Here is an 18,939-nt window from a genome sequence, read left to right on the forward strand (position 1 = left end):
ATTTGTCGGCTGCACATCCATGATGCGAATCTCCCGTTCCACCACATCCCAAAGATGCTCTATTGGGTTGAGATCTGGTGACTGTGGAGGCCATTTTAGTACAGTGAACTCATTGTCATGTTCAAGAAACCAATTTGAAATGATTAGAGCTTTGTGACATGGTGGAAGTAGCCATCAGAGGATGGGTACATGGTGGCCATAAAGGGATGGACATGGTCAGAAACAATGCTCAGGTAGGCCGTGGCATTTAAACGATGCCCAATTGGCACTAAGGGGCCTAAAGTGTGCCAGGAAAACATCCCCCACACCATTACACCACCACCACCAGCCTGCACAGTGGTAACAAGGCATGATGGTTCCATGTTCTCATTCTGTTTACGCCAAATTCTGACTCTAACATCTGAATGTCTCAACAGAAACCGAGACTCATCAGACCAGGCAACATTTTTCCAGTCTTCAACTGTTCAATTTTGGTGAGCTCTTGCAAATTGTAGCCTCTTTTTCCTATTTGTAGTGGAGATGAGTGGTACCCGGTGGAGTCTTCTGCTGTTGTAGCCCATCCGCCTCAAGGTTGTGCGTGTTGTGGCTTCACAAATGCTTTTCTGCATACCTCGGTTGTAACGAGTGGTTATTTCAGTCACTGTTGCCCTTCTATCAGCTCGAACCAGTCTGGCCATTCTCCTCTGACCTCTGGCATCAACAAGGCATTTCCGCCCACAGAACTGCCGCTCACTGGATGTTTTTTCTTTTTCGGACCATTCTCTGTAAACCCTAGAGATGGTTGTGCGTGAAAATCCCAGTAGATTAGCAGTTTCTGAAATACTCAGACCAGCCCTTCTGGCACCAACAATCATGCCACGTTCAAAGTCACTCAAATCAACTTTCTTCCCCATACTGATGCTCGGTTTGAACTGCAGGAGATTGTCTTGACCATGTCTACATGCCTAAATGCACTGAGTTGCCGCCATGTGATTGGCTGCTTAGAAATTAAGTGTTAACGAGCAGTTGGACAGGTGTACCTAATAAAGTGGGCGGTGAGTGTATATATATATATATCACGGTCAGGAACACAACACAGAGGAACAACACAGCTGGTCCAGAGATGGTGGGTCGGATGAACTCCAGCGCAGATGGTGGGTGACCCAGGGACTTCGGTGGACAGCCAGTGAAGTGCTCCCAGTCCAGTGAGGAATCTCCAGTGAGGTGCCCGGTGAATCCGTGGAAGTGCGAGGGAACTCGAAGAAAACACGACGACGAACAAGAGAATTCCACAGGAGGACGAACAGCTCAGGAACAGGAACACACCGGGAAGAACAACGATCTGACAACATGAGACACCAGTTACTGAACATATAAAGGGACAAACAGATTGAAGCCAGCTGGCGCTGCTGATCATCAATGATCAGTGACCACGCCCACAGATACACACACACACAAGCACGCGAGACGAGAGAGAGACAGTGAATTCATGCACCGTGACACTAATAGTTTGCAAATGATTTATAAGCGCTGTGTTACTGTATACTTGTGATAAAGTGTCACCATTATTTCAAACTGGTCGCATTAAGTGTAGGGATGTAACGATTCACTAATCTCACGATGCGATACGATTCACGATACTTGTTTCACGATACGATTTTCTCACGATTTTTTTAACAAATGAAATTGAAGACAAAAGTGTCCCTTTTATTATTTCTCAGACAAAATGCTCCACATTTCTTTTTTAATTTAAAATATATTTGTCAAATAATAAAACTACATAAAAAAATTCCCTTCAAGGTTGTTTCAACTCCGTCTTTCTGTCTGTTTGGTCAAGAGGCTGGACACTGGTACCTTCGCACACTATGTAAAGGACTGTGTAAAATTAGTACTAGATTGACAGGGGTTTTACATTGTAATAAAGGCAAGATTCTAATTTTGGTATAATTTGTATCATTACACTAGTAAGAGTTTAAAAAAACACACATTTAGAGAAAGAGTTAGTAAAATAAATACAACACCTAGTTGCCACGTAAACACTGATGCACCTTGTGATCTTCGTGGCTCTCGCAATTGTCGTATTAATGACTTTTACATGAAAACGGAGGTGACTGGTGCTTCTCACGGAGGTGATTATTATTAGTCTACGGAAAGTCAAAATGCCGCCACACCTCCGATTTTGAATGAGTCAACGTCAACATCTACGCTTGCCGTCGCCATGTCTACTGTTTGACGGCGCGTGCAAACCAGTCTATGGGACACACTGGCGCGGAGCGAGCGGAGCAAATCGAGTCTTGGCTCACACAAGATCAAGTTCCATGAATAAAGTGAAAACACTCGCTAGCTTCACGCCAGTGTGTGCTCGCTGCTAGTGTGCCTGTAAAGCGAGGTTCACAACTTCACAGTAGGCTATACAGTAAACGCCCCCTGCTGTTTAAAACGTGTATTGCGATCACTGATGTCATTCTATATAGATGATCGATCGCGATTCGTTTAACATTTCAACCGACTTGAATCGTCACACATTTGTATCAATTTTCAACCGGTTGCGAGTGAATCGTTACATCCCTAATTAAGTGCAATTGTTCCTTTTGTATGTGATGGCGTGATTCTTCTTTCTCAAAAATAACACAAAACAAACAAAGTAAAGATGAATTTGACTGATAGCATTATTATTATTTTTGACCACCGGATGAGGCTTACGCCACACATATATTGTGCACACCATCTACATATTAATCCTTATTCACTCAGAGTCTTTATGGTAGAGATGATCTTACCCCAGTGTCTCCAGTTTACAGAGAGGATTCTCCAGTAGATCAGAAAGATGCTTTATTCCTAAATCTCCTAGTTTATTCTTAGACAGATTCAGATCTCTCAGGTGTGAGGGGTTTGATCTCAGAGCTGAAGCCAGAGCAACACAACCTTCATCTGTGACTTCACAATCCCTCAACCTGTAGAGAACAATGACACACATTAAGCCTATATCCAGAGATAAACACAACACTTAAACAATAAATAACATAATGCTGTCAATATGAAATATATACAAATACTCATTAGTTCATGTTGTTTAAATACATCAGTTATGATTAGGGGATTGAATATACAGTTTGTACAGTATAAAAATAATTTCTATGGAAAGTCCCCATAAAACATGGAAAACGTGTGTGTGTGTGTGCTTAATCTATTTGTAAACATTTAAAGGAACGTGTGTGTGTGTGCTTAATGTATTTGTAATCATTTAAAGGAACGTGTGTGTGTGTGTGTGTGTGTGTGTGTTTTAGGGCTGGGAGAAAAAAATTATTCACGAAACTATCGTTTATTTTCCACTACAGTAAAAGACCTGGGTGTTATACTAGACCGCAACTTGTCTTTCGAAAATCATATTTCATCTGTTACAAGAACAGCCTTTTTCCACCTTAGAAACATTGCTAAATTACGTAACATGCTATCTGTTTCTGATGCAGAAAAGTTAGTTCATGCATTCATGACCTCGAGACTAGATTACTGTAATGCTTTATTAGCTGGTTGTCCTGCATCCTCAATAAACAAGCTACAGTTAGTGCAAAATGCAGCCGCTAGAGTTCTTACTAGATCAAGAAAATATGATCATATAACACCGATTTTATCATCTCTGCACTGGTTACCTATTAAGTTCCGTATTAATTACAAAGTACTACTACTGACCTATAAAGCCCTTAATGGTTTAGCTCCTATGTACTTAACGGACCTTCTTTCGCCCTACAATCCACCGCGTTCTCTAAGATCACTAAATTCAAGGCTTCTGGTCATTCCTAGGATATCGAAGTCCACGAAAGGAGGGAGGGCATTCTCGCATTTAGCTCCAAAACTCTGGAATAGCCTTCCCGATTCGGTCCGATGCTCTGACTCGCTGTCACAGTTTAAAACTAGACTAAAGACGTGTCTCTTTAGTCAAGCATTCACATAATGCTTACCTTTTAGTCCTCTGCTATGCCATACGGAACCGTTTGCCACTGAAACTGCTTAACGCACCAGTGGGGCTCGACAGCCTTATAGACAAACGGGTCGGTCCGTATGGTTGCGGTTGGTTGCGGAGAGTTTGGGTTGCGGAGAGTTGTGAGATTATGGTTTTCTAACACCTACTCCCGTGTAATGGAAATCATTATGAACATCAGCTATGCTAATTATTTCCCATCTGCCTTTCTGCTGTTATCTCGGGACGCTTGTCCCGAGAAAAATGGCGTTCGTAGGCTCCAGTTTGGTATCCTGCCTCTCACGGGGATTTCGGATGCCTCAACGCCTGTGATGAGAAGACCAACGCCTGTGAAGAGACGACTCAACGCCTGCGAAGAGACGACTCAACGTCGGCGATATGTTATCCCCTAAATATTACATGATTAACTAAATGTATTTTTCCAGGTACTCTCTGATATGCACTTACTGTAAAGCTTCTTTAAAACCCTATGATTGTTAGCCAGAGGAGAACTGGCCCCTGACTAGCCTGGGTTCTCCCAAGGTTTTTTTCTCCATCCAATCTGATGGAGTTTTGGTTCCTTGCCACTGTCGCCTTGCTTTTGGCTTGCTTAGTTGGGGATATTTAATATTCAACAATATTATTGAACTGTGTTGTACTACTTTCATGTTATCACTGTGAAGCTGCTTTGATGCAATCTGTATTGTGAAAAGCGCTATATAAATAAATGTGACTTGACTTGACTTGACTATCGCAATTTTTTTGTTTACTGTTTTACGATCTTCTTCCAATTCGTTTGTCTATTAAACTTTTGACAAAATCATAGGTTAAATCATGCGTTAAAATAATGCATTTATCAATTACATTGTTTTGCCACTAAGTGGCGACAAGTGACTGTTAAAAACTGTATTTATTGAATTATTTTAAAAACCCTCTTCACTGTATCCTGCATCTGTTGTCTGGTTTGTAGTGCGTCCGGTTTATTTAACTGTTGGTTTTACTGTGTTTTGTGGGGGTATTATAATATAGTGAGATGTAAAAGATGTAAATGTTCCTCTTCAGGGAGACTCTCACCGCTGTCTTCTACCGCCGGCAGGATCTGACGGTTCAAGCAGGAATCTGTCGCTGAACCACCGGATGGGGCTTACGCCACACATATATTGTACACACTATCTACATATTAATCCTTATTCACTCAGAGTCTTTATGGTAGAGATGATCTTACCCCAGTGTCTCCAGTTTACAGAGAGGATTCTCCAGTAGATCAGAAAGCTGCTTTATTCCTGAGTCTCCTAGTTTATTCTCAGACAGATCCAGTTCTCTCAGGTGTGAGGGGTTTGATATCAGAGCTGAAGCCAGAGCAACACAACCTTCATCTGTGACTCCACACACACTCAACCTGTAGAGAACAATGACACACATTAAGCCTCTGGTTTTCTTCAGGGTCCTTTTAACCCGCAAATGACTTTTGCTCAAATTTTTTAAATAATCTTTGTCCAAATGGTATGAAACTTTCTACGGTTCTCAACACTTTCTAGATCTAAAAAACAAACAAAAACAATTGTATTGATATCTGTTTTTATGTTAGCGTGAAATAAATAGTGACACTAGTTGTCTTCGGGTCCCTGGAGACCCCGCATAGTAAATATACAAAATTCATCATCAAAATCAGAAACAATGCAGAACACATAGACAGAAATAAATACATTTTACACATTGAAAATGTGCACACACACACACACACACACACACACTCACGAATACATTTGTAAGGCTATAAAAAACTCATTTGTTATTGCTGTTCATGTTCATGTCATGTATTTTTACTCAATATGTAATATAACTGTTCATTTCTAATAATTTTTGTTCTGTTACAGTTAGTAACTGAAATGTTGTTTAAAATTTTAGAATTATATTAAAAACAGACGATTGAAATAAAGGATAAAATCTAAAAATGTATCTTTGTAACATTGTTCAGGTTTGATTCTAGTCATAACATTATTGAAAAACATTTTTTCAGTACAAAAATGCTAAACTTTGACAAAAATATTTTATTTTTGTTATAATTGTGATTTTATAATATTTAGGTATGAATCCAACTGAATCCAACTTGTGAAAATATATATTTAGTTAGTCGAATAGCAAATAGTGGAACTCTATAGCCATCTACAGGTTAAAATTATTATTTTTTATTTTAAAACAGCACTTTCCAAAAAAATGGGCACAAATCTTACATTAAACCATATAAAGTTATCCATGTTATCCCCATGAATGAAAGTCAGAAATCTGGGTCTTTTATAAAGTGAATTTTACATAAAATGCTGTTTTTTTGTAAAAAGCCTATTTAAATAAATATTTATTTATTTATATAAATTTAAAATATATCAAAATTACAGTCAAATTACATTTGTAACAAAAAAAAAAAAAGATTATTCTGTTACAAAATTAAATGTTATTGTCTGGGGTCCCTGGAGACCCCAAAGATAACTAGTGTCAGCCCCAAATGAAGATAACACAAGGGTTAAGCCTTTATCCAGAGATAAACATAACAATAAATAACATAATGCTGTCAACATGAAATGTATAGAAATACTCATCAGTTCACTTTGTTAAAATACATCAGTTATCATTAGGGGATTGAATATACAGTTTGTACAGAATACAAATCAGTATTTCTATGGAAAGTCCCCATAAAACATGGAAACCCAACTTGCTCCAACAGAGGCTGAAACGTGTGGTGTCGTAATATCCCTGTCTAGTGGACATGTGGAAGCGGCGTGAGACTGAAGCACTGAAAGCCCTCGCGCTACTCATATGCTGAGAGAGAGATAAGACAGTAGAGCTGACCGATTCAGCTTTACAATACTGTGATCTCCATTCACACACACACACCATCTTCTTACAATTCCTCTATTAAACCTTTGACTAAATCACATCGCAACACTTTACATCTGTGTTGGCGCTGCCGCTGACCCAGAGAGAGTTGGCATGAAACAGCTTAAATAGAAGTAATGGGATAAAAGTTTAAAGTTCAGATATAAACACTGATCTAGCTTTTGATAGAAACAACTGAAGGCACTCTCTGTAATCTCAATGAGGTCTGAAAAATGAAATGCCTGATATCACAGCGCTGATAAGCACAGCTCCTCAAAACTCTCCACTGACTTTATCAAGCCCACGGCTTTTAGTTTTTGGGTGGTTTGTAAAACCCTCAACACAGAGGCTTTATCAATTTGCAGATATTCCTCTGTTTTCAAACTAAAATAAAAATCCCTAATTTCATCAAAATCGTGCGTATCAAATCGCCTATAAAATCCTGAGCTTCATTCTCTCTCTCTCGCACAGCTCTCTCTCTCATCAGTAGCCATAGCAGCTTCGGAGCCGGTTCTGATCCAGGGTCAGTTTACTCCAGAGGTGTTCAGCGCATGCGTCTCTATTGATGAGGCTCCAGCGGGCCTGACAGTTATATCTATATAAAGCGCTGTTACAACAAGCTAATGTTCAGTTTATTATAATATATAGCTAATGCTCATCTCATAAAAATTATTTAAAGATTTTAAATGATTGCACAACCACCAAATAGGAGGTGATATGCACTATGTAAATCAGCATTTAACAAAAGAAGAAAGTAGTCGTATGGCGCGCTTTTTCTCAGCGTCTGTTTCCATGGTGACTCGTGGATTCGTCTCTGTTGAGAAGGTCTGGTGTGTGAACCATGAAATTAAACAATAAAACCTAATAATTTGGTTTAATCAAGCAAGAGTTCAGGGTATGTTTGAAGGTAAGATAAGCTTGCTTTCTGGAACACACCCCAGGACACAGGCAGATCTCCAAACCAGGAATAGCAGAAAACAAGGACAACGCTCAGTAATGCCAGGAACTCTAGACAAGACTCTGCGCTGAGACAAACAACTGAACTGGGTAAATAGGCAGAGAGACTGAGGGATCATGAGTGCATATCATTTGAGCAATATCTCTTTTTTTAAAAATGAATTAAACATATCAGCAAGTTTAACTGTTATTCTAAGAGATTATGGGAGGGAGAAAGATTATGCAAAACTGATAAAATGAAATACATTAAAAACATCTGTTCTCTTACGAGAGTATCTCTCGTACTGCGTAATAGCTTACGCTAGGGGAAAACCTCTTTTCCACGAGATATTGAAGCCAAAAATTATCCTTAATTTTTTATTAATGTAAAACGCTTTGCAGCAGCAAGCAGACACAGGCGAGACAGCTCGCGCGCCTATTGGCTGCTCTTGCGGCAAATGCAGCAGCCTATCGAGAGAGACTCTGCGTGACGTAATGACCAATGGGGGCAACTCGCGCCCATATCGTCACGTCCCGCCAGAAAAGGCGTGGTCTCACTCTATAAATATACTCGTTAGGCTGGTACAAGCTGATTTTCATCTCTTCAGCGAAGCACACGCATCGCTGGATCCGGAGTGAGAAGCCGCGCCGTCGAAGCAAGCTTTTCAGCGGGACGAGCTTCTGGAGTCGCTGGCCTCGCCGCCTTCAACTGCCGTACCTGCTGCGCTTTACGGCGTGCTATATCCTTTTATATACCTCTGTATTTAACTCTGCTGAGAAGTGTTAGCTCGCTTACTTGACGCGACTTTCACTTCTCGTCACAAAAGAGCTGCGTCTTTTTAAAGATGCCTTCCTGTGGCTCGTGCCGCGCCCCACTCAGCGACGGAGACCGCCATGTCATCTGTGTGTCCTGCCTGGGTGAGGATCACGCGGCCTTCGCGCTCGCTGACGGCGGATTCCCTCATTGCGAGCTTTTGCCTATGCTGACTCTGAGGACTCGCCTGGCATCATTCTCCGAGCCTTCACCGCATCCCGTCGTGGTGCCGCGCCGCAAGAAGCGTCGCGCCCAGCGCGCTCCCAAGCTCTCTCCAGCCCGCCAAAGCTCGCCGGCTTCGCTCGAGTCGCTCACCGACGGACAACGTCCGCCGCCTGCCACCGCGTCCGTCCACGAGTTCGACGAACCCACCGAGGCGTGTTCTCTGTTGGCATCCGATAGCGAGGATTGGGCGAGCTCCGTGGACCTCCCCTCCGCTAGCGTTTCCCGCCAAACTACTGGTAAGAGAACCGGCATTGAGACTGAGGTGATGCGTCTGCTCTCTCAGGCCGTAGAAAGCATCGGCCTCGATTGGGAGGCGCCCGCGCAACCGCCGCGCAACAGACTGGACGGACGCTTTCTCGGGGAAAGACGAACCTCCGTCGAAGTCAAGGCCCGCCCCCTTCCTCCCTGAACTACACGAGGAAGTGACTAAGTCGTGGAACGCCCCCTTCTCCGCCAGGCTGCGTACCTCTGCCTCGGCTGCTTTCTCCACGGTGGATGGTGCGAAGGACAGAGGATACCTCTCCGTTCCCCTGTGGAGCCAGCTGTAGCGTCTCATCTTTGCCCGCCCTCCGCTGGACGGCGCGCTCACACGACGCTCCCCTCTAAAGCCTGCCGAGTGACGTCAGCTATGCACGGACGCGCTTACACCGCCGCCGGGCAAGCAGTTTCAGCGCTGCACACTATGGCTATTCTGCAGATCTTCCAGGCCGACCTTCTCCTTAAAATGGACGAGGAAGGACCCGGAGCGATCTGCGTAGCGGACCTGAGAAGCGCTACGGACCTCGCTTGCTAAAGCCGCTGCACAGGCCATAGGGCGGAATATGGCCTCTCTCACCGTGGCTGAGAGACACTTATGGTTGACGCTGTCCGAGATGACGGAAGCCGAGCGCTCTGTGTTCCTCGACGCGCCCATTTCACCAGCGGGCCTCTTCGGATCTGCCGTCAAAGATTTCGCGGACAGATTCATGGAGGTGCAGAAGACTTCACAGGCTATGAAGCACTTCCTTCCGAAGCGCTCGAGCTCCGCTGCAGGCCGCTCTAAACAGCCGTCTGCTCGCAGCTCTCAGCCGCAACCTGCACCACCCGCCGCCGCTTCACAGCGCCGCCACGCCCGAGACCAAAGACCGCGCTCTCGCTCTGCTGGACGCCGCCCCCCTCAGCGCGGGCCCCGGCCGAGGATCGAGATCAAGCCCGAGGCCTCAAAGCCTTCCTAGCCACTCTAGGAAAGCGACGGTGTTCAGATCCCGCTGTGGCCGGTTCTCCACCAAAACTTCTCGCTCGGTCAGTTCCAAGCATCGTGACTGTCCCAGTGTATTTCGCAGTGAGCCAGCCGGTGTCTCAGCCCGTTTGCCTGCGCACAAAAGCCGTTTTTACGGCTACCCAGATAAATCCAATAAAGAGTGCATTTTCTGGTGTTCCGGCCATGGCCGATGGTGTTATGAGTGTTATAAGAATGCCCACGCCCCAGTGCCCATTCCCACACCCAGACACAGCCCGCCACGGTGCAGGGCTAGCACAAATAAAATCGACTCAGGTCGATTGTGCACACAATGTAGTGAACGCGCCCATAACACAATGCCCGCTTACACTACACGCTGCGTGTCCCTTGGTTTCTGTAAAAACGAAACCAACACACATTCAGTCGGCCCTAACCGACAGTGTTTCCAGTGTAATAAATGTGCCCGCTGTCCCGCGCCCACATTTTCACACAAACAACAAACACGCTGAATCCTACGGGATCTGCCCCGCTCACTTTCTCTGCACAATCTGCCATAGAGAAGCTGAGCGCGGCCAGACCGCCCGCTGTAATCAGCGCGCCCCCCGCATCGAACGCTGTAAACACGGTGTGGTGTTGCCAGTATACCAGGGCTCTCGAGCTGCCGTTTTGCCGCGGCCAGAGCCCGGATTTCATTCTACCTCAAGCTATTCACGCAGATGCGTGGTCAAAGCTTCCCGGGGTATCAGAATGGGTGCTGAACACTATAAAGAGAGGCTACTCGCTACAATTCGCTCGACGCCCTCGCCGTTATACGGCGCGTGTCGAAACTACGGTGAAAAACGAAGTTTCTCATCTACTTCGTGCCGAGATAGCGAAACTACTGAGCAAAGGGGCTATAGAACCTTTATCTCAGGGCGAAGAGCGAAGGGGGCCTATACAGCAGATATTTTCTGGTACCGAAAAAAGATGGGGGTCTCAGACCCATTTTAGATCTGCGACAGCTGAACAGAGCGCTTGTGAAACGCCAGTTCAGAATGCTTACGACCAGGAAAATCCTCGCGCAAGTGCGCCACGGGGACTGGTTTATGTCAATAGATCTGAAAGACGCCTATTTCCAAATACAAATAGCGTCCCATCACAGGCGATTCTTGAGATTCGCTTTCGAGGGCCAGGCGTATCAATACACAGTCCTGCCGTTCGGCCTGTCCCTAGCACCCCGTACATTTACGAAGTGCATGGACGCGGCCCTCGCACCCCTGAGACTTCAGGGCATGCGAGTCCTGAACTACTTGGACGATTGGCTGATTCTAGCTCGATCACGATCGGAGCTCATAAAACACAGGGCCGCATTACTCGAGCACCTCGAGGAGCTGGGCCTCACAGTCAATTGGGCGAAAAGCTCACTGTCTCCCAGTCAGAAAATTTCCTTTCTGGGAACAGTGTTAGACTTGCTATCCATGACGGCACGCCTGTCACCGGAGCGCGGACTAAATATTCAGCGCGTCGCGAAATCCTTCCGCCACGGCTCGATAGTTCCGCTCAGAAGGTTTCAGAAAATGCTGGGGCTAATGGCCTCGGCAGCCTCTGTACTCCAGTTGGGCCTGCTTCGCATGTGCCCACTGCAGATGTGGTTGAAAGCGCGGGTTCCGCCCAGGGCATGGACAGCGGGTCTGTTTCGCCTCAAGGTCGACCTACAGTGCGTTTCAGCTCTGAAACCTTGGAAAATAACCGACTGGTATCAGTCAGGTGTAAGCCTGGGGACCGCTTCGAGTGTGAAGGTGGTGTCTACGGACGCCTCCACCTCGGGGTGGGGAGCGCTGCTCGAGGGCAGACCGCTAGCTGGCCTGTGGTCAGAACGGGAAAAGCTCCTTCACATAAACTGCTTGGAGATGATAGCAGTCGACAAAGCGCTACGGCGCTTTTGTCCCCAGGTGACAGGCCACCATGTCTTGGTCCGGTCGGACAACATGTCAGTGGTGGCATACATAAATCGCCAGGGCAGCGTCAGGTCACGAAACCTTCACAGGCTGACGGAACGCCTCCTGGTCTGGGCTCAGCGCAACCTGTTCTCACTAAGAGCAGCGCACGTGCCTGGTCACCTGAATGTGGGACCAGACAGACTGTCCAGGAACAATGTTCCAGCAGGGGAGTGGTCGCTGCACCCGCAGACGGTCCAGCTGCTGTGGAGAACGTTCGGCAGAGCACAGGTGGACCTATTCGCGTCCCACGAAAACGCTCATTGCCTGAGGTTTTTCTCGAAAAGCAAGGACGCACTGGCTCATGTTTGGCCCCGCTGTCCCCTATATGCTTTTCCTCCTGTCTCGCTCCTTCCTCAAGTGTTGGAACGAATCAGGGGAAACGGATGCCCAGTGCTGCTCGTAGCTCCGCTCTGGACAAACCAGACGTGGTTTCCTGCCCTGATGCAGCTGACCAGCACTGCCCCATGGCCTGTACTATTGAGGAGAGACCTCCTCTCTCAGGCGGGGGGCTCGATTTGGCATCCTCGCCCGGAGCTGTGGTCCCTGCACGTGTGGGCCATCAACGGGTACCCGCTAGCCTCCCGGAAGGAGTGTTAAACACGATCGCGCAGGCTAGAGCTCCGTCTACCAGGCGGCTCTACTCCTCGAAATGGTCTGTTTTCTCTGCATGGTGTCAAGCCCAGAGCTTTTCACCTGTGGATTGCGGGGTTTCGGAAGTGCTTTCCTTCCTTCAAGAGCTACTGGATAAGGACCCCATCTACGCTCAAAGTATATGTGGCGGCCATAGCAACGTTTGCAAAACCGGTGTCTGGCCAGTCACTGGGGAAAAACGACTTAGTCGTGCGTTTCCTTAGGGGAGCTCGGAGGCTAAACCCTCCCAGGGCCCCTTCAGTCCCGACGTGGGACCTTTCCACGGTCCTGGAGGCCATGAAAGGCGCCCCGTTCGAGCCAATCCAGCTGGTGGACATGAAACACCTGTCGTTCAAAACAGTGTTTCTCACGGCTCTCGCTTCAGTGAAGCGCATAGGGGACTTGCAAGCGCTTTCAGTAAGCGCGTCATGTATGGAGTTCGGGCCTAATGACTCGAAGGTCATCCTCAAACCTAAGCACGGGTATGTGCCGAAATCCCTCAATACACCGTTTAGGGCCCAGGTAATTTCCCTGTCTGCCCTTCCGGTTCTCAATGAGGAGGAGGACGCGAGTCTCCTTTGCCCCGTCAGGGCACTGAGAGCTTATGTGTCGCGCTCGTCTGTTTTCAGACTGAGCAGCTTTTCGTTTTGTTTGGCGGACGTTCCAAGGGACTTGCCGCTTCGAAACAGAGCCTATCCAGATGGATAGTGGATGCCATTGCGCTAGCTTACACTGCAAAGGGCCTGCAGTGCCCGTTGGGTGTCAGAGCGCACTCCACGAGAGGCGTGGCCTCTTCGTGGGCATGGTCTAGCGGGGTTACCCTGCAGGATATCTGTACAGCCGCGGGCTGGGCCTCGCCGTCTACATTTATAAAATACTATAACCTGGAGGTACCTGCCTTACAAGCTAAGCTTTTGGCGGTCTAGAATTCAGTGCTATTTGCCCCGCTGTGCGGCCCAAATGCTGAGTCTACTACAGCTCCATGAGTATTGACACATGTATGACCATCCAGTTCAGGCTGAAAACTTTCACCCTGGCTGCGCGTTTAATTGTCATATAATAACCCTGTTGGGTGTTATTTTATAAGGAATGATGCTTCCAGCCTCTCTTCCTTCACTCTATGTGAGTTCATGGTGATTATGCACCATATGGGCCCTGGGCGTTGCCTCTGGGACTTTGGTGTTGGATCCCTGTACGCACGGCGTGTTGCATTGTGTTCCCCTAGCGTAAGCTATTACGCAGTACGAGAGACACTCTCGTAAGAGAACGTACTCGGTTACTAACGTAACCTTGATTCTCTCTAGAGAGGGAACGAGTACTGCGTATCTTGCCGTGCTTGGAATACGCTCTGGTTCGCTTCGGCGATGAAAATCAGCTTGTACCAGCCTAACGAGCATATTTATAGAGTGAGACCACGCCTTTTCTGGCGGGACGTGACGATATGGGCGCGAGTTGCCCCCATTGGTCATTACGTCACGCAGAGTCTCTCTCGATAGGCTGCTGCATTTGCCGCAAGAGCAGCCAATAGGCGCGCGAGCTGTCTCGCCTGTGTCTGCTTGCTGCTGCAAAGCGTTTTACATTAATAAAAAATTAAGGATAATTTTTGGCTTCAATATCTCGTGGAAAAGAGGTTTTCCCCTAGCGTAAGCTATTACGCAGTACTCGTTCCCTCTCTAGAGAGAACCGAGGTTACGTTAGTAACAGAGTACGTTTTTTACCTAAATAAATGTATTAACATTTAAATTAAATTAAAATAAATATAAAAAAAGTCTAAATATAAATGTTTATATACATAAATTATAAATGCATATATTTGAAAATAAATTTCTCACACAAATATCATAAAAACGGTTACGTAGATCATTAATCAGGTCAGATAGGTGGAGGGTTTAAAAGCTGAAGTGTGACACTCATATTATTTGTTAAACCATTAATGTATAATGTTTAAGTAAGAACTGTTATAATGTTTTAGCAGTGATGCTTGTTCTCAGTGTTACTTACTCAGCGTATCTAGTTGCTGTAACCACAGGCATCAGCTTCTGGAGAACTTCATCTGCTGTGTTTTGGGGGACACTAATAGAAAATAAAAAATAAATAAGTTAATTAATAATGCTAACAATAATAATAATTCATAACATAAGTAAATAATACATTATACCTTCTTAAATACCCTCAAATATGTTTTTAATTAAACACTGCTTTATAAAGGACGTGTGGAAAAGTTGTTTTAGTGTCTATAACTGTAGAAGCCTCGTATTCAGCAACACAGATTTGTTTCTCTTTCTCTTGTCAATGTCGCTTGTCAAGGTCTATTAGTCCACATTTACACTACAACACTATTTCGACATATCAGATTTTTTTGTCCTGTCAAATGCGTATATTTTCATGAATCAAGAAGTATTTTGTGTTAAACAAGTTGTTTTTGAAATGAGAAGTAAGCTAATTGTGATAAAGTCACATTAACTGGGGAAGCAGCACTGGCGCACACACACACACACACACACACACGCAAGCACGCGCGCACACACACACACACTAGTAGTGGGAAGTTTGGATCATTTTACTGACTCTGATCTATGTTGATGTTCAATAAAACATTTGCAATAGATTTGTAAAAGGGTTTTTTATGCATGTTTGGCCCGGGTTATTGTTGCATTTACACTGTTCTGACCACTAGGGGTCACCGTGGGGACGGTGTCGGGGTGTTTCGAAGCCTCGACACAATACGGCACATTTGCTTCAACTGTTTCAGTGTTTCACGAAGCCTCGATCTGCCCACCACTACTGTGCAGCATATTCCTGCTCAAACCGGCGGACCATCGCAAACAGCGCTCGGGGGGTTACTTTTCACAAGTTAGTTTTAACATTACCGTACTATTGGTTGTATTTTGTGAATAGAATATTACCAGAGAGTTGAGAAGGAGCAAGGATCTTTGATATTACTGTACTGAAGTCGTAGCCAGCTAGCTAGGCTGTGTTTACTGAACTGAGACTTGATAAGTTATATTCCATAACACTGACTTAGATTACAACTGACACAAGAATGCTATTGTAGAAATAAAACAAATATTATAACATTGGCCAGCGAATTTAACACAAGTGGCACAGACTGTATTATCAGTGTTGGTCACTACTTGTAGCTTAGCTAGTAACTTAGTATTTTGGTGGTAGCTTCACTATTTCCTGTGTGTGTGTGTGTGTGTGTGTGCGTTGGGAAGCGGGCTGCTAAATGTCAAGGGCTGTGAGGAGATGGATGTAGAAGAACATGGTAGTACAGTGTGTGTGTGTGTGTGTGTGTGTTAAAGAGAGAGACAAATATAAAAAGCTTTAAGTAGACTAATATAATATAATCATCTATTGTTTCTTCAAAATATTTTTCTTTTCTTATTAAAATATCTGACTTTACTGTGTTGTAGAAATTGTAATAGTCATTTATTACTAACAGATATCATATGTAAAAAGTATATTTGTGTACGTGCTTGTGTGTGACGTTTCAGGAACATATGGGACAGGACCTCTGACCTTAGGAATGGTCAGATTTGGCTAGTTTATTTCAGTACCAGTTTGTGTCCTTAAGTAGAAACTGAACAGCAGTAAGGACCTTATCTGAGTGGGTGAAAGGTACAGCGGGTGAGGAGGAACCTTGAAAAGAGGATAAAGGCTGTCTCATGTCTTCCTGGTGTGCGTCACTCACTTCACAGGGTAACTGCTGTGTTGGCGACTGGGCCTATTCTTGAAAGAATAAAATACTTCTCTTTTTATTAATTTGACTCTAAGTGTCTCTTACGCAGTGATGATGTTTAACAGAAGTTTTGCCACGACAACTGCCAGTATCTCTCTCTGCTTCTCTATCATATTTATAGTGTGTAATTTGCAAAATACCTATCATAGCCTACATCACATATCATAGGGAGACCAGATGGCACCGGCTTCAGGGAACAGTCCCCGGTATTGGTTGCCTGTCTTCTGGCTCCGCGCATGCACGGTCAACACAAAATAAACAAATCACTCTGTGCGACAACTCGGTAGTCCCGAGTCAAATTAAATATTCCAATAATTGTGGCCAACATGTTTTGGAGAAAAGTATTTGTTTCATAATGTGATTTCCCCCACACTTTCAATTCTTTAACTTCGATGAAAGATTAGATTTTGGGCAATTTTTTGAATGAAAGATCAAAAGGATAAACAATGCAGATTTATTTTTTACAGCCAGTTTTGAAGAGCCGCTGTGAAGAGCTGAACGCCTCCAGGAACGCCATCAAGGACATTCACTGTTTTATCAAGTTTACTTTGGCCGTCCGCGTGACGTCATTATCATCATCAGGAGGATCCGCGGACGTCCACTTGCTATTACTATTAAAACTTATTTTTGGAAAAATAATTTCTATTAAATATCTTTATATTAACTTGCTGTTTTATTACTGCAATACAGTGAATGACAGCCGTCTGTGTCTCCCAGTGTCTTACATTATTGTCAGTTTAGTGTTCAGGGATTTATTTACACAGAAACATAAGATAACATGTATGCCTTCATCTCCGAATACATTATCTGTGTTGTAGGGTATGTGGCCAAATCAGTGACTTGTTCATCTGAACACAACATAAATGCACATTCCTGGTTAAATCCAAAAGCTTTTAGACTCTGACATATGACAAGCTAAATCTAAGATGGAACCAACATTTCTGGAACTTAGAGGAACGTTCCGACACCTTTTGAAGATACTTGCCAGAGAATCGTGTTAAAGTGCTCCAACGCGAGAGGAAGCAAGTGCCATAAAGAGGCTCACACATTCCAACGCTCAATGCGTTGCAACACGACTGGCTGGACTCCTCGCACACGCACACACTCACTCATAGGCAAGAGAAGTAGTTTGTTTAGGCATGGTTCCCTTTCAGTCGTTCATGCCTGTCATCTTCGAGTACTATTAAAACGAGCCAATGAAATTGGTGTGCGTGAAATGTATCACACACTCCGCCCCCGCGCTGCGGGTATAAATACGGAAGTGGATGCACGCACTAGTTGTCTTTCACTTCGGAGCCGATCGTCTTTGATGTCTCTGAAGAGTGCTGTTGTTTACAACGAGCGAGTGTGTCGGTGTTCTTCTGGAAAACTCTCCCAGTGCTGGTGGTTTCTACAGCTCGAGTGCAGCGGTGATCGTGAGCTTTGATCTCTCAATTGCTGTTTTAACAGCAACAAATTTCTAAAGGTTTGTGTGTGTTGACGGCTGGTTAGAATGGTGGAAAAGTGAGTGCTTCACTGTTTCAGTTCACTGTTCAGTGTTGCCGCGGTCATTCCCCTGTGTGCTCCGGCACTGATGACGGGTCCTATTTCCTGAAAGAGCAACACGGGTGCGTTTGCGTCTTTTTCAAAAAAAAAAAAAAAAGATTTCATTCCACCTGTGTGTTTCTGGATGCGGTCATTCCCTTTTCCTCTCTGACGGTCACAATTGTTGCATCACGTGTTTGGGCTTACAGCACGCTGAAGCAGCTTTTGTGGGCGGTACATGTTCCCATTACGGGAATATGACTGTCGCGGTGTTGAGATCGAGACTCGCCCTCGTCCGCAAAGTGCGAGTCCCCATTACCATGCCCCACCCCCGGGTGCCGTGTGGGATGGGTGAACGGAGGATAGTGATGGAGATCTCGCCCGGTAACCATTCCCTGTGGGCTCCTCACTCCTCCATCACACTGTAGCCGATGGAATTCCTGTTGAACGTGCTGGTCCCTCTGTAATGGACCGATCAGCCGTTTCAATTGGGGTTCCCCCAGAGGATAAGATGTCGATAGCTGCATCGTAGGGTGAGCTGGCCTCTGGAGATGACCACTCGGCTGTGTTTTCTCCCTCTAGGACTTCAACATTGCCCGAGCCAGATCAAGAAATGTCAGCTATGCTGAAACAGGCCGCCGAGGCTGCCGGGCTCGAGTGGAACCCTCCACCGTGTCCCGTTCAGTCTCGGTTGGAGGATTGGTATCTTGGGGCGGGCCGCGCTGGTTCTCAGCTCGCCGCCCCAGTGCCTTTCTTTCCCGAAGTGCATGGACAGCTTACCAGGTTGTGGATGGCACCTTTCTCTGCCAGAAACTGCCTGAATAGCTTTTCCCCCTCACTACCCTTGATGGAGGAGCGGTGAAGGTTTGCGAGGTTATCCCTCCAGTGGAGCGGTCTGTCGCGACACAGGTGCACCTGTGTCCGGTGGCCGCTACCTTTTGGGGAATCCTCGTCTCACCCCTAGGGCCTGTGAGTTCTCGTCCGTTCCGACGGGCAGAACTTACAAGGCCTGTGGGCAAGCCGCCTCCTCTTGCGTGCCATGGCGCTGCTACAGGTCTG

General features: G+C 45.6%; 1 protein-coding gene across 50 annotated transcripts in view; it reads right to left on the reverse strand.

Annotated features, from left to right (window-relative positions):
- LOC130072179 (protein NLRC5-like) overlaps positions 1–18,939 on the reverse strand; it is a 912,375-nt gene that overhangs the window by 255,731 nt on the left and 637,705 nt on the right. For 49 of the 50 annotated variants that reach the window (XM_056237149.1, XM_056237148.1, XM_056237144.1 and 46 more), the window contains 2 exons: positions 5,163–5,336; positions 2,760–2,933 (listed from right to left, as the gene is read on the reverse strand). In XM_056237149.1, the coding sequence (XP_056093124.1) occupies positions 2,760–2,933; positions 5,163–5,336 (348 nt within the window). The remainder of the gene's footprint in view (positions 1–2,759; positions 2,934–5,162; positions 5,337–18,939) is intronic. The other variant, XM_056237154.1, reaches the window with a different exon arrangement.

The sequence above is a fragment of the Rhinichthys klamathensis genome, unplaced genomic scaffold (genome assembly GCF_029890125.1).
Source record: "Rhinichthys klamathensis goyatoka isolate OS25496 unplaced genomic scaffold, OSU_Roscu_1.1 h1tg000481l_1, whole genome shotgun sequence".
Taxonomy (NCBI): Eukaryota; Metazoa; Chordata; class Actinopteri; order Cypriniformes; family Leuciscidae; genus Rhinichthys; species Rhinichthys klamathensis.